General features: G+C 41.3%; 1 protein-coding gene across 1 annotated transcript; it reads right to left on the reverse strand.

The window, feature by feature from the left end:
- Positions 1-71: 71 nt before the first annotated feature.
- KLHL24 (kelch like family member 24) lies at positions 72-16,299 on the reverse strand. The gene is made up of 6 exons (XM_084267705.1): positions 15,318-16,299; positions 10,217-10,401; positions 8,953-9,071; positions 7,884-8,072; positions 7,250-7,438; positions 72-6,159 (listed from the first exon to the last, which is right to left on the reverse strand). Exons 1-6 carry the CDS (start codon positions 16,235-16,237, stop codon positions 5,959-5,961), a joined length of 1,803 nt encoding a protein of 600 aa, XP_084123831.1. The 5' UTR covers positions 16,238-16,299; the 3' UTR covers positions 72-5,958.
- Positions 16,300-17,320: the final 1,021 nt, after the last annotated feature.

Below are 17,320 nucleotides of genomic sequence, written 5' to 3' on the forward strand. Positions count from 1 at the left end.
GAGTTTCCTTCTTGCACCACCAAGCCCCACCCTGGAACTTCTCACAACCTAAATAAGACGCAGTGAACTAATCAAAAGGCAAATGTTTATTAGGTACACTGAACTTAAAAAAACTTTCCAAGAATTATGCAAGAAATATATTTAAATATAACAGGTGTTATTGCAATTGCTCTACATTACAAAATCGCTTCCCTACCATCAGCACAATCTGAAAACCTTAATGCTATATGCGAGAGAACATTACACAGACTCTGGCACACAGTAAGTGGTCTGCACTTTCTTTTTGTTCCAAGATCAGTCGTGCTGCACCAGGTTGTTCCTGAAGACAAGATCAAGTCTTCACACAACTATGCCTCTTATGTTTCAGTAAATGAAGTAACTGGCAAGGAATAATATGAACTGCTGTTTTCCTTAGCAAAAAAGGAAAATCAAAACATGATTTCAGGTGAAAGATAAAATATATGAGTAACAGTTTCAAGGAGGTAAACTCTCTATGGCCAAGTAGCTCCTATTAATCCGACTCCAAATTGCTACAGGTGCACCAAAAGGAGAATGACTCACAGGTCCAGCATTTATTTACACAGATGAAATTAATAACAGTACATTACATTCAAGTCTCTTGATTTGCTTATTGCCATGCTGCACCATATTATTGCTTCATATTACATATATTGAACAAGAGGTTCAAGCGTTCAGAAATATCTTAGAGGATATTCACTAAGACAAGAAACCGTACATGTTAAGGACAGGAAGTCAAAGACTAAACTCAAATCCTTTGTCACTGAGTAGTGCTGGAAACAAAAAATTAAGAGAAAACACAAATACTGATTTCCCTAGATTAAATCTGCCATAGCATTGTAATAATGGAAGCATTCTCAGCGTATTCTAAACAGGAGGTTTAACTATTCTAGTTAACAAATGGCAAGATTTATTTCTTTTAGGAGGACATCAGCAGTCTGAAGAGTAAGACTGATCCTAATAAACTGGGAAAAGTAATCCAAGCTGGCTTTCACAACAGATGAAAATATAGGTTGAATTCAAGGCACAGGCATTTTCAAAATAGACACACTATTTTCTTTGGAACTAATAATACAAAGTAAGGCATAATTACATTATCAACATGCTGTACAGAGGACCTTTTATCTGCATTACTTAGAATAGCATAATCACAAAATTATTCACAGGCACAGATGTGCATACAGACATCTGAGCATAGTCAGGAGCACTGCAGCAGAAAAGCACTGTTACTCTAAGCTACGGAAGACAGCCAATGCAAAGCCAGCATGCAGAGAGCAGGTGTTTCACACATCTGGTTTGGGCTTGGAAGGAGGCTGCTTACTGTTTTGGGGCAATGCTTGCAGCCCTAACAGTCTTTATTAAGTGACAAGGAGATGGATTTTTATCACTGCCACCTGAAATAATTCAGCACTCAGGAAACCTGTGTGCTAGACATATTTACAAGAAATACTACTCAGGCCCAAAACAGGTAGCAAATTTCTGCATAGAAATCTCATCTGACCTTGTAGAACCCTTTTCTGAGTACATATTGCTCGCATTTCTTAACCAGGCACAAGCAGCCCTGTAATCTGTACTTCACTGTGTGCACAAGACTACATTCAGATGAAAAACATTTGCTTTGCCTCACAGTGAGTTTCTTAATGCTCCTGAAGTGGCTTGTGCCATTTTCAGTGGCAGGAAAAAACAGCCAGCCACCTACATTTGCCCAGCTGGGCAATTAGGAAAAATGAACCTTTGGCTCTCTGGAACATTGCCACTAGAAGGCAGCATCTTTGTCGCTCCAACTGAGTTGAGTTCAGTGAATTGACAACATGAAGCATTTTTACCACCTGAGTTTCAACACCTGGAATCGCAAACTCACAAACATCCAGAACATCTTTGTGTCAGCAAACCCAGCCAAACGCACAAACCCCAGATGCGCTGTATTTCCTCCTGCCATCTCCACCCCGTCTCTCCCCATGAGTTTCTCTCTCTTCTTGGAGCTAGGCTGAGTTCACAGCTCTGCTTACTTGCTGAGAGAGACAGCTACAGTGCATCACCATGCCTTGGGCAGGAGGGGAATGAGTGGGACTGCTGCTGCTTTTGTCCTTGTAGCTCAGAACAAAAGCAGAATAAATCGAGCAATTATCTAAGATAACACAGTGAACTCTGCTATTTTGAGCAAGGAGCTGGAACAGTCAGCAGTGTCCCTGCTCTCAAGCGTAAGTGACCAAAGCTTCCCAGGCAAAGCTCTGTCAAGGTGAGCAAGGCACCTCCTCTTCCTACAACATCAGCTTCTTTCAGAAACATAGTTTTAAAAATCTCATTAAAAAAGCCTGAGCAAATTATGATGAGTCCATCTCAGCATGATCTGCATTCAAGATATCTGTGCTTCAGAGATCAGCAACAAAAGCAATCTTTGATGAGAACTGCATTGGTGCCAATTAAAAAGAAGAAAAACCCAAAACAAACCCAAACAATAGACCCCCAGTACAACTCCAGACTGGTGGTGCTGGAGTGGAGAGCACAGTGCCCACCAGGCAAACAGTGTAACATCCATCATCTGGTGGTGCAAACGGAAGAGATTCCACACATAATGCCTACTTAAGCATTACCCAGAAGGGAGCCTTCAGGTAAAACAGAGATTACCAGGCAATGCTACATGCTTGATGGCTGTAAAATGAGGGAACGCATGGCAAAGCTAAAAGCTGGAGGCTACACTGTACTGCAGAATTGAAGTAATCTATTTAGAACCTTCTTGAAGCCAGGCTGCAAAGAAGCATCAACTTTCTTTTCAATTAACACCATACTGCTAAGAACAGAAGGATGTTATTCATGACACGGACATCAAAATGGAGAAGGAAAAAAGAAATGAGAATAAATGTTTAAGTGTGAAATACTTTAAGGGTAATTATCTGTATTGGACAACTCTTAGAATCTATCATTAGGTGTGACTTTGGAGATACTGGAGCCCTCTTCCCATGTATGGTTAGACAGAAGTTCCATCTTTGTGCAGGTGTCTACTTCAGAGCTGCCAAACCTATTACCATTTATGCTGGAAATCTCTTGATTATACTAGACAGAGACAAAAAAAACCCCACCAACTTGCTGCTCAACCCCACAAACTGTAAGCAGCTAGATATACAGAACAGTAAGAGTTTAAATTTCTGAATTCATCTCTACCCAGGTGAAATACACTGGAGAACAGGTGGCTCAGGAATGCAACTCCAAATTAATGCATCCTTCTAGAAGATAGTGTGTTTTCATTAAACTGAAGTTGAATTGCTCATTTTTAGTACATCTAAAATATATTTCTTCTAAAAGTGCAGGCTGTAAGTGGTCATTATTTACAGAGTCAGTAAGCAAACAGAACTTAAATCTTCAGCACATGGGCTAAGGAAACCCTGTCCTGAGTAACAGCCATTCTAGCAATGCTCCACACATGTAACTGTTCAGCGCTGAATGCAGCTTCTCAAGATGTTCTACATCTACATTTCTGCCTTGAATGGTTCATTAAACACTGTCATTTTTTCAAAATAATAGGCAACAGTATTTAAGAAAAGACAACTAAACTACAAAATGAATCCTCAAAACCATAGGAAGCAGGATCTTGTTATTTACAGAGTAGTGCAGTATTACCAACACAGACTGGAAAATGCCTATACATAAATGACATTGTTCTAAACCTACGGCATAGAGAATGTTTAAAAACAGTTCAGCATGACAATCAACATTACAAGTCTTAATATAAACAAGAAGGAAATCAAAGGAGAGGAGATACTTTTCAAACTGCATCTCTAACGAAGCGCTCCTATATTTTTTACATTTTCATTTACAATGATGGCACAAACACTAACACTGTCTATCAGTTACTGGGAAATTACCATTGCTATCAATGGACCTTATTCACAGGTACTGAAATTACCTTTTCTGAGTTACACTTGGTAAGGAGAAGCACAAGGAACTTAGAAAAGGATTAATTTGTCCAATTCATTTATCTTACACTACTGAGGGACTTTCTATATAGGGCAGCGTGAATGTACACGCTTGGGGACTGACTTCCTCATTACATCACTGATAAGCAGAGATTTGTATTTTCTCAGTATTCTTAACACATACAAAACAGTGTTTGGTATTCAGCCAGAAACTGAAATTTGTGTCCTTTCCTGAGGTTACAAGTTAACACATCACAAAGTGCAGCTCCCAGTGCTCTTTAAAAGTCATGACTGTATGTTACTGAAAACGGCGACTCCCAGTTTGACATAGTTTCACTGAGGGTCAGAATTTCCATCTCGTGAAGAAATACTCTGGGAAAACAGATGAAGAAAGTCCAGTGGAACAAACGACGTTCCAGAGATGGTGCTTGTTTTCACCCTCCTGAGCAAGCACGGAGACGAGAGCCCCGAGGCCAGGGCTGTCTCTGCAAGGGGCCTTATGGTTGTTTTTCTTCTTCTGCCCTGGCACTGACCAACTTCCCTACTGGCTGCTGTCCTCAGAATTCCTTTGAAAGGCAGTTCCTGAGGGTTTTGGTGATTAACAGGAAATTGGTACACAGACAATCCTATTCATTTTCCAACTCTCAAGTGCTATTTCAGTTTTTATGAACTTGTGCCTCAACTATAAACTGTGTACTGGAAATAGAGAGACCTAGTATAGAAACTTAAGGAGGACTTTTAAAACCCCAACTTACTTAAAAAACAAAAAGGGGGAAAGTAAAAGGGTCAAAATACAGGCATTTCCCAGGCTTCAGAATTATCCAAAACATGTTATGTGGGAATTACCACATATGGCTACATGGACAGGTCCACAGATATTTTTCTGGAGACAGGAAGGACCTTTCCAGAACCTTCTTTAATCTGTGGCCAAGCAGCTTATACAGTAGTTTAACTGTGCTGGAGTGATTGTCTGATGAAAGGCCAAGAAATACTTGGCAGGTTCTCTGCCATCTATGCAGATGAGATATCAAAAAACCCAATTTATAAGGTGTAGGTACAACCCAAGTCCTTACCTCTTATCACCAGGTAATTCATAATCCTATTCAGAAAAGCGGAAGAACCCAGAGTTCATCTTCCTTTATTCCTTGAATAGTTTAGAGCTACTTTAGAGCGAACCCAGTAACTTTCAGACTTCAGCCATACTATTCACAGAGTTAAGAACCAGGACTCAGAATCTGCTTCACCCACACTGCACACCTGCACCCAGGTGGTCACTAGTTTCTGGGTCACATAGCCTCATACTTCGGATAAACAGTTAGCAACACTACGAATAGGGCCCATAGTGTTAAGGTGCACAGTCGTGTGTGGCAGTGGCTCATTAATCAAGCAGTTCCTCTTTCAGAATAAAGCATTCCTCAAAGATTTGAATACTGGTCCTATGTAGATTGTTTTGTTGGGTTTTCCGTTTTGTTTTTCAATTTCAAACCATGCAAGATCTGACAAAATCTACTTGGTTAAGCCAAGTAATCTGCTTGTAAGAATGTTGTGCATATGGATTATAATTATATAAGCAGTTTAAAATTGTAGGTCATTAACCCAGATGATTCTTTGGAATTTACTTGCCTGTGTTTTTTTCCCATTAGGAGAACCTGAAATACCTTGCAGATACCACTTCTTAGGATACAGGCACAAATGCTTGTGAAGGCACTTTCCCAAAAAAGCTTCCAATATTCTAATAACTAATCACACATAGGGCAAACTTGCTGAACACTAGTGCAACATACGATTACTGCTCTCGTGTGAGAGCCTGTAACAGATATAACTGAGCTCTGGTTACTGGATAAATTTGTAGACTTGTTTTGAAAGGTCAATGAACCCTTTTTCTAAAGGCACAGGATATAATTTTTATATGACACTTAGGTAGGAAAAGGGCGTTTTCCCATTTCAGGAATCTTTAAGAAGCCTGTCTTGCAGCAGACCACCGGATTCATTCATGCCATCATCTTCTTTTTTTCAAGGAAAAAAGTTACAGTTTAAAGCCTTTTTCATTATATCTATGAATCGTCACACAGCCGTGATACGATACTGGCCTGGGCATGGCTGCCACTCCCGTGATAATGCCCGTTGCAGGGTCATAACAAAGAATAGTGTCTGTGGCTTCACCATTTTCTCGTCTTCCACCAAGGATATAGATTTTTCCATTACACACAGACATGCCACAATTCTCCTGTTCCAAAACACACAAAGGAATGCACAGTTATTTACAGAACAAGACCTACCCCAGTGCAGGACAGCATTGCAACTACCCTTTGTAAAAAGGTTGGCCTATACTATTCCGTCCTGAAATGGCAGCACGCAGCCCTACAGAATAGACTACGACAGGTCTATAGCTCAGACAAGGAATACAACTGGAATACAGCTGAACATTGTACTTACCATTTAAATGCCTGAGATAAGGAAAGGAGGAGAACAGAGGTGTTCAGAAGAGGGACTGCAGTAGGTATTATTAATACAAAAAGCAGGAATAAGGAGAGCACCTTCAAGGAGTAACAGATAATGTGGAGGGATGTGAATGGGAGAGGAAAAGCAGCAGGAATAAGAAAAGAGCACATAAGATGATGACAGTGCTATGTCTTACTTGAAAGAGAGAGGGGATTTTATTTCTTCCTTAAAAGCAGGCATGGAAAAAAATAGTTATTCAAACAGAGAACACAGATCAAACCAGAGAAATAGAGGAAAGGCCAGGGAAAAGAGGAGCAAGTTTCTGTAGATAGCACAGAGAATGTGATTGTTGTTTTAAAACCCCAGGGAAAGATAACTGTCACACACACACTTTGCTGCTGCGGGAACACGTGTACAAATTCTGCTCGGTGTTCCACCTGCAGAAGTGATACAGCTCTTGCTGCTCAAGTCAGGTGCTTTCTGTGCTATACTGTGGGGTTTTCTCTTCACATTACAAAAACAGCCTTCAATATTTTTTGCTAGATTGAAAGGCTTTGAGCAATTGTAAGAAAATTACTATCTTCAGTCTAACTTAAAGCTTGTATCATCCATTATACCATTGCACAGTTCTCCGGGATCAACTGCTGTCAAACAAAAAGGCTGGACTGGCTAACAGCAACACTGTCTGAAAAGCCACTGGTTTTGAAACTTCCTCTTCCATGAGGTTTTGAATTATACAGATCAAGTAGTAAAGCAAGAATGGAATCAGAGATGCAATTTTAACAGGGTTAAACAAATGCCTATTCGTTTCATGCCAAGATACTTGTGTAAACACATAGCTTTCAGGTATCTACAGGCCTTTTATTGTTAATTACCTGTCTGCTGAATGTATTCTGTACATGCATCCAGTAGTCCTCAACTGGATCATAGCAGTATATTGCTTTGGTAAGCCCACCAGCAACATAGATCAGATTGTTCAAAGACACAGCCGTAATGCACCTTTTCGCAATTGGGATGGTTGCACGGAGCAACCAAGAATTAGTATCAGGGTCGTAAGACTGAACCTGAAAAGAAACACATGGATTTCAGATTAAAAGCCTGATCAAAATAATAGCCTGCCACACACACACAGAGGTTATACAAGGAGAGCCAAAGCAACAATACCTGGTGGCAATATCTCACCAAGACAATGAAGCCTACCTAAATCTACAGAAGTGTACACACAGACATATTGGTAACATCTGTATCTGCACTATATTCAACATAGTTTTCCCAACACTCAGGTTTAAGAATTCACAGAACCTCCAAAGCCAGTAACAGTATTCACAGGAAAAAACACAGCAACAGTGTATCACCAACTTGTCATTTTCTACTCCTTACTGTCTGTATTGTAACACCTCCATACTCCATTCAGGAAACCAGTTAAAGCAGATCCCTGAACACTCAGTCTTTAAACCAGCAATGCTGTTTCCCATGGACAGGAGATACAATCAGGTACAATTAACTGACCTTGTCAGAACATGTGTTGTCATCAGGACCACCGCCGATCACAAACAGTTTGCCAACACAGCTGGCAACTGCTGGAGAGCTCACAGCTTCTTTAAGGGGAGCCACCTCTGTCCATCGATTGGAAAAGGAATCGTAACACTCTACGCTGCTGAGGCGGTTCTGCCCATCGTATCCTCCAACAACATATACCTAAGCAAAGCAGTGAGAACCATCATCATTTGAGATTAGTTATTACATTTAAATATGAAATTAAAACAGCAAGATCCTCTTTTGCTAGGTTTGTGAAGGGATGCTTTCCTCAAATGTTTGGTTTATGCATAGGAGGAGAAGAATACAGTCTAAAAATAATTAGTAAAGACTCTCTGGAGAGTTCAATTCAGTCACACGTAGAATGACACAGCAAACACATGTCCAAAGCATAGTATTATTAATACTGAGACAGAAACTTCCTATTTGAAAGGCATTTGTTAAAAAAGGCACTTCTCTCCATTTCTCTTTTCACAGATTACATTCAGCAACAGCTAAAGTCCATCTGAATCTACCTTTGCTTTTCTGTGTTTTACTTGTTTCTTACTCTTACAATACTATTTCTTCCTCACTTTGTAAACTTTTTTGCCTTCAAAATACAGCAAAACCTCTCCCACAGCATACAGCTGGCTAATTTCAATATAAAACATTAAACAAAAGAGCAGAGAGCTGACATTCAGAGCAGTACTACTTTCTGTTAGTAACTGCATAAAGCATTGAACTTTTGACAGTGTTTCTAAAGCACAGGCAAATACAGATACTTCTTTGCCTCCCAAAAAGTTCCCTCTTAGGGATAAGATACTTCAATGGCAAAAAAAAACCCAGCTGAGGGCTAATGTGATTTTCATGTCCACAGACAGTGTCTGACTGATGAATAACCTAACTGGTTAAAATATTCTTTTGTTTGAAAATACATATGGTGTAAGTTGTTTGATAGGAAATACAAGGTAATACTAAATATATACATATGTTTTCTCCACTATTTTCCTATATACAGCAAGTATCCCCACTATAAAAAAAAGTATAATTACACTTCTCTTACTTTACCAAGAAGAACAGCCATTTTATGACGCCATCTGCCTTTATTTAAGGAGGCAACTCTGATCCAAATGTTAAGCTGAGAGTTATAAATCCAAACATCCCGGCTGTTGATTCTTCCACCTTTGAAAGCAAAATGTGCCAATTTGAATAAATTCATTACTAAATGAAAAATATTACCCATTAACGTGCCCCTCTACAGGGGCTGATGAAAACATATCCTATTCAGGTGAAATGAAGATTGCCTATATACAGCAGACTGAAAAAGTCAGTGTCAGTGGATTTCACACTGGAAAACATACAGGAAGTTATTTTTACTTACCTGTCCCAGTAACCTCCTGAGATCACATTAGATTATTCCTTGACATTGGAATGCATTTTAATAGCTTTTGCCCCACGTTCTTCAGATTTCCTTTTGTGTCACTGCCTGGATGATACATTTGAACCTGTAACCACTGATGTGCCCCGTGGCCCATCCCTAGCACTACCTGTTCCCCGATCTGGTTCGTGCATCTCTGGTTTACGTGTTGTTCAAATGACAACCACAACTCTGAGGAGGCAGCTCCTTAGGGTAAACACACACAGGGCTTGGTCTAAACCATCAGCTGTACCCTGCAATGTACCCTTGCCAAAAGGCTGAACGAGAAGTACTTAAAAACCTATTGCTCACTCCACAGTTAAAAGGCTGGGAGAAACGGATCCCCAACGCTGGTGCTGAAAGGAATTTGTTTCCATTTCACATGTTTTGGAGTCCAGGCAGCCATCTGATGGAGGCGAGTCACCAGCAATCTACCAGCACCACGGTGCTCCTGGGAAACTGGGAGCTTTAACCAGCAGCTTCTGCAGCAGGGAAAATCCTGCTGGAAAAATACTGTTTGGGAATTTTTTGCTTGGATCTTTTCCAACTGTTGTGGCAAACAGGCCACTGCTACCTTTTACAGCAGCCTACATAACAAGCATATGCTAGTCTCTTTAAATACAGTCCATCTTCTGGAATCAGCTGTAAAAAACCCTGTTAATACCAAGCAAACACCCCAGAAAACACCTCTGTCTACAGTAAGATTGGTTTTGGGCTGGTATTCACCATTTACACCAGGACAACACTTTCAGTTGAGCTTCTGCAAGTTCACAGTACAAAGATCTGCCACATTACCTTAAAAAAACCCAATCAACGATAACCAAACAAAAAGCAAGCAAAAACCCAACCCACAAACAAAAGAAACAAAAAGCAGGGTTTGTTTTGGGGTTTTTTTTTTAGGATTATTCACCTGAAACAAGAATATCATTCCGCAGAGCACACACTGCATACTCAGACTTGGTAAACTCTGGAAGTTTAGCCAGTGACTTCCACTCTCCTGTCACGGGATCGTAGCACTCAGTGTAGGGCAAATTAAACCCTCCAACTCGTTCACAGCCTCCAACGACAACTATCACCTCAGAATAACCAGTTGATCTGAAAAAGTGAACAGAGACAACCAAGTTGTAGAAGCTATTTATTAGTACACAGAGGCCAAACAACATTGTCTCCAAGACCAGAGACATTGGCAAATTTAGTATTCAGCATTAACTTCTACAGCAAAGAAAGAAGAAGAAAGTTATTTACCAAACTGTTAAAGGTTTTCACTGTTTCCATCGGTCTTATTACCATCAGCAGGTTGCCACACAGACAGGTGTTCTGTGTGTCTTCTGCTCAACCTTGTCTGTACCAATCAAATAGTTAAAAAATACAGAAAGCCCTACACTGATCAGACTTTTTCTTTGACTGCATACACAGAGGTAACCAGAAACAAGAGCTCAAGCAAAGCCTGAAACAATGAGGTGAGCGATCTGTTTCCCAATGAAACCAGTCCCTGAATTTTACAAAATTCATTGTACTTTACTTTGCTTGAATTTTTAAATGTTATTATTTCCTGCCAAAAAAAAAAAGCTGAAGGCATATAGTCACCAAAATAAGGGAAAAGAAGGACACCTTAGAGTCAAGGCACACCTGAAGTGAAAACAAGTGTAGTGCTAGAAGGAAGCATTAAGAAATGCTGTAATAAAAATTCAAGCCTAAAACAAAACCTAAAACTCAGTGTGAAACAATGAAGCATTAGACAGTCTGCAGTGCATGCAAATAAGCCTTTAAATTCTACTCTGTGCTCTCATTCTCCTTCTAGCCTGATGCTTCTGCATTATACATCATCTACATTCACAGCAGTAACAACACTCGTTCCATGTAAATCCACATTTGAACACAGAGAACCAACCACCTTCAACAGGCAAATCTATCACTAACTCTCCAATTTCTTGTAAGCATCTGTCCAAATCCTTTCTTCTCAGGGCATTTTCAGATTGAAGGGTTTTGCACTGATGTAGTTATTCTGAGGACTATTGTCTGTTAGTGAAGTAAAACTGAATGCAAGCTTGCTTTTATCTTTGGTAAGCTTTTTTGTTGAGTTGTGCTTTAGGTTTTATCCCCATATGAAGAAATATCTCAATTATGCCACTCCTGAGTACTGCAGTCCTCTCTTTAAGAAACCATCACTATGACTTACGACTGCATTTGAGATAAAAAAATGTGACCTGTCCCCAAATCTCCTAACGTGAACTTCTGCACAAACTTACAGATCCCAATGATGTTTCAAAATGGGGAAAAAAACAGGAATAAAATTAGCCCTTCTACCTCCTTGCCACCAGACACCACAATTTAAGTGTACTAAATACAAATTTCTTCTCAGAATATGTTAAATAGGGGAAGGAAATGCTAAATGATAACATCCAGTAAGATTCTATACTGAAGATGTGTGTCTGAGGAGGCATGCTTACACACCTCAAGTAGTGAGAAGGAACACTTCTCAGCTGCTCAGCTTTGAAGTCGTGCCCGTTCCTGGATTCTAGGTATTTACTGTTTTTTGGGGGTTTTCTCTTTTTTGAGGAACAACTGTGGAAGGAATCTCTCAAAGGATAAGAGAAGGGGAGTTCCTGTGCCAACAGAGCATCACCCAGAACAAGAATTTTCTTAAAAGCAAGACACTCAATTCACCTCAGAAGCAAAGCCAAATACATCAGCTAACTGCAGGCACGAAAGAGGTTTGTCTGTTGATTACCTTCTAGATTAGAATCAAGGCCTCCACTTACCTACTGCAAAACTGTGCTGCATTATCAATATTTTAAAACTAAGTGAACCAAAAATCTTTTATGAATTGCTATGATGGGAGTTCTACTCTTGAAAGAAAATACTGATTTAGTACAGTATTTCAAATCCAGAGAAAACCAAAACATGTTCCAGACATTTTTAGTACCTCTATAACCATATCCTTTCCTAAAAAACATTTTTTGGTTACATTTTCTTGAAAGAACCTTACACTGTACAGGATTTAGGGTTGGTTTCAAAAGATTTCTGCAAATAATGGAGGACACATGTTTTTTTTAAAAAAATGAAACATTTAAAATGTAAGAATACACAAAGACATACAGGCTGAGGCTAAATCCAGAAGAGAACTAAGGATATATTTGAATTACACAGGAAGTCCTCCTTGTAGTCCTCAGAAGGAACTGTGGGAGCAAAATAACAGAGGTGAGCTGACACAAAGTGATCCCAGGAGACGCCTGTCTGTCAGGAAGAGGTGCATGAAACAGAAAAGGGGGAGCAGAAGATGACTGACAGCATCATAGCATCCCAAGAGCAGGTTTCCAAGGGTCTCGAGTTACATGCAGACCTTTAGGCAAGGTGAGAATGCCAACCAGCACAGCATCAGCAGGACAGAAGAACTTTAAGCAGTTCCATCAGATTACACTCAAAACCATTTCAAGCTTGGGACATCACAGGAATTCTGGTAAATCACTAGATTCTGTCCCTGTTAATTCACTTTTGGGTAGTAAATGGGATGACAGACAGAAATTTAAAGTTAAATAAGAACTTACCTCCTTGGAGGGGGGAGGGGGAGAAAGAAGACACTACCTTAAAGCTTTCTAAAGGCAAGAAAAAGGGATGCATTAGAATGCATGCAATGGCTAATCAGAGAGAGCGCTCATATATTGCTATCAGACAGCTTAATGCTAACCATGGGATTGAAGAGTTCACAGGCACATGAAAACCTGCAGATAATTCAAAGCCTACAGTAGGAAGAGCCTGTTTTGGTTTGTATATGGGAGTGTGTTATTGCTCGTGGAGATCCCCACAGCACAGCCGGCTGGGGACAAGAGACACCCAAAGAAAGGAGCACAAGGCACAACCTCAAGATGTCACTATGTCGTCGCAAGTACGGAACCAAAAAGCTCTTTCAAAAAAGACCTCCTGTGTGTGTCAACAACGCCACCAGGCAACCCCTGTGCCACATTTTAAAGTTTTATTTACTTCAGGTAACTTTGCTGGCTTCAAAAAAGAAAGTAAAAGCTACCAAAAAAACACCTGGGAATTATAATCCACAGGGTTCCTCTGAAAAACAGACAGATCCCACCTCACCCATCGCTGCGTATGTACCCACAGAAGGGCTCTCACAATCATTTCCAGAAGTTTCAGCAAAAACACTGGTGTGGGAACTTCTGATACTGGAACCCGGCTCCTTTTAGAAACAGTTTATATAAAAAAGAAGTGGGAGGAAGGCAGGAAAGAAGGAAGAGAGCTCTCCAGCCTCCCCCCTGCTCTGCAAAATGCCCAGAAAAGGTACGATGAAAATATGGGGAGGGGGGCAAGGGGGACCTGGTAACTGTTTTAAAACAGATCTCTTTTTGCTATAGGCAACAGAAACAAACAGGCAACAGAAACCAGTGACAAAGAACTATTCCATGAATGTAATATAGAAAAGGGGAAAAAATTCCTGCTGGGAGGCCAGCCAGTTTTTCTCTTTGTAAATTACTTCTCTTGTTCCTGCCTACTGGAATTCACAGTGCAGCTTAATAAGCTCAGCAATAAACCCAACAAAACCCATAAACCAACACCCTCTCCCCAGCTCCAGAAGTGACCTGTGTTAGGCAAGGCACTTCGTTTACCAACTGGAATGCCACGCTGAGGCCACTCAGGTTCTCAAGTACCCGCACAGCATACGCTCTGGCTAAACCCTGAGGTCTGAGTGTATTTGCTTTTTTTCACATTGAGTAACGTTTTGTGCAACAAACGCCCCACAAAACACCACAAGATACATCCCCCCCCCCAACTGTTCCTGAAACAAGGAGGTCTTTGGTCAGAATTCCATGGCCCTCCCTCAGGCCCAGGCTATGCAATGCCTCAGAAACCATCACTGCACCACTTCCAAACCACCGTGAACCACAACTTTCCAAAGACCCTCCACGGCAGTGTACAGCTTCAAAAACCTGGCAGCAGGGCTGCAAGGAGTTTAGGTGCAATTTCTTCTCTCGCAGCAGGACCGAAGACTGGAAAGCCACTAATGGGGCAAATGCTTCCCAAGTATTTTTTCCCCCATAAGCAACCCTTTAGTACGTGCCAAAAGAAATAAAGGTTCCCTGTACAGTCACCGTACAGCAACTATGTATGACTAAGAGTAAACAAAGAGGAGCAGCTCCTAACACAATCTCTTTGTCCAGGCCAGATTATTGCCTCACCTTAATATAAGACAGGACTCTGAGGCTACTGCTTAAATCAGCTGGAGTTGCTGATAAACTATCATGTCAGCTACTGTGTGGAGGTCAGGCTTTTACTGGGAAAATATTTTTCAGGAGACAAAAAATAAGTAATCATAACCACCATTGCTCATAAATGCCACTAATGGACTCTTCCTCATTTCTTCTCACAACTTCAGCCACCTATTTGTGTAACGCATTATTAAGTAGCAGCAACTCTGACTTATAAAAATGTCATAGAATAAGCATGAAATGCTTCAGGAACTGTTCTGTAATTCTTTAAAAATGCAAGATTTAGTTTCTTTACAGTTGGGCCTGTTGTCCTGCTGTCTATTGACTATGACAAATCTGTGTACTACTCCACCTGCAAAGTATTTGTGATGTAGCAAGTGAATGCTCTGAATACATGTCCCCATCCACATCCTGTGGTACACTTACATGGCTGCGCTATAAAAAGAAAGGAGGTTGGGAAACAGGATTGTTTACCTGCTATTGGCACGGCAAGTTCTCTTCCAGACACTGCTACTGTATGAAGAACCTTAAAGTCTCACCCAGCAAACATTAACCTTTAGAAAATATTTTTCTTGTGAGGTAACTGCACTTACCTGAACAGTTGTTTATTTCACAGCGATAGCGATCGGTGTGAAAACACTCACCTATTTTTCAATACACGTGTGAGCCCCATGTGTTGTGGGACAGTAGGGAGGTGTAACCAGTGCAGAGATGTTTGGTACACACACGGCCGTCGACCTATGTCCTCCTCCTACAGAAATAAGGGGGAAAGAAAGAAGGAAAGGGCTTCCTCACCTGCGCGGCCTAGTTCTGGGAGACATCATCTCGTTCCCAAGGATATGGTATCGCCTGGCTTCATGCAGCAGCTGATAGCACTCCGGGGAATTCTGAATCAGCTGGTCCACTTCCACAGTCTGAACAAAGTAGTTTGGGTGTAACAAGGGGAGCCTGACGTGCGTCAGAAGTTCATGTAACACTGGTCTTCGCAAGTCGACTGCCCGGTACACCCAGCGCATGACAGCTTCAAACACCATCTCTTCCTTAGTGATCACCAGTTCATCACTGCAAATGTAATCAATAAGCTCATCCTTCCCCAGTTCCAGGAACTCTTCATGCTGGGACACATCCTCAAATGTCTGCAGCGCAAAATTCCTGCACTTGGTGAAGAGTGTCTTGAGCGAGTGTGTATCTGCAAAGCGCTGGATTCCCAGGCAGTTGCAAGGATCCAGCTGTTCTTCCAGGAACTTGGCACAGGCGTCGCGCAAAACACTGATCTGAAAGAGACTCGATGTTTCGAAGAGATACTGCACGTTCTCCGTGGTGATTTTCACCTTGCCGGTGTACACGTACTGCAAAAAGCAATCCATGGCTTCAGCAAAAATGCCGTTGATCTCCACGAGCATCTCCCTGCTTTCTCTGTGATCGTTGCAGAACATCGCTCTGAAGTAGCTGCTGCAGGCCGAGAGAACTGCTCGATGGCAGGGAAACTCCCTTCCTTCCACACAGATAATAACGTCTGTGAACAACCGGCTGTCTCGGAATTCATTGAAGATCTGGAGAATGCTTTCAGCATGGGAGGATCCCGAGGAGAAGTCGAAAAACTCCGGGCCTGACAATGACTTTGGGTCCATTTCAAAAACCTTCCGTTTGGTTGCAGGGGAATCTCGTATCCCACTATCCTCTCTATTCAGTCTGCGTCCCAATATTAGTACCATTGTTACATCAGTTGGCTATAGAGTCATTGAGAAAAGTTCGCAGAGTTCCTCCTTCGCAGTGCTACGGTCTGAAAAATGAACACATTTCAGTATTCAGCCTGGTACATTCTTAACATCATCACAAGAATCAGACAGGATGCTTGTTTGGTCACTCAGAATTGGTACAATTTTTGATCTTTCCTAGAGGTGACGCAGGGCAAGTCACTGCACACCCTGCGCAGGGCAACGCAACGTCATCCGCTACACACCCAACGCAAAACACACCCACAGAACAGTTGTCATGGATGGCAAGTTCTGAATGCCCCTGCACCCCTGGCATCCCATTAAGTGTTCAAGACAGAAAACCTGAGATCTCTGCTACAGCGTACCACCCCACTGACAGGAACCAAAGATTTCCTGGATAAAGATCCAGAGCTCTGGCTTTTCTTGTGTTTCAGAGTAGCCCCCACTTCAGCTGGAGTCTCCAAGTACCACTATAACATCACTAGCCCAAATAAAAAGGGTCAGGAGAAGGCTCATATGTTAAAAATAAAAATTCTGTTTATAAATCACTTTATTTCCACTATGAAGTCTGTCATAACGAAGATTAGTAGTACTAGTGTTTAGTAACATGCAGTTATATCAATTAGTAGCCTTGACGATAAGTTCTTACCTGCTCGTTCCTAGCACACAAGAATCAGTTCACTGATAACCTATGGTTACCACTGAACGTAAACTGCTAGAGTACAAACCAGGATGAAGAAAGCATTACATTTGTTTGTGTAAAACTACTGAAAATAAAACCCAAGGGCAACATGCTAAGTACACGGAGATTTTCTGGTTTCCAGAGTATTACCAACAAGTAATTACCAGCAAAACCTTTTCCCCAACCGCTCTCCAGTTTCAGATACACAGCACACAATGTTCCCCTCCAGCACACAAACACACACGTTATCAGAGCACCAAAGGTGCACAAATCAAGTGTTCAAACGTCAGCATATGCCAACATTGGAGCTTGCAGGTGAAGAAAACTGAGCTGGTTTTGCAGGTAGTGGGGATTTGAAGTAACAGGCTCCAACAATCTGCTCCTCCACAGAGCAGGAG

Source organism: Gallinula chloropus (assembly GCF_964237585.1).
Source record: "Gallinula chloropus genome assembly, chromosome: 8".
Lineage (NCBI taxonomy): Eukaryota > Metazoa > Chordata > Aves > Gruiformes > Rallidae > Gallinula > Gallinula chloropus.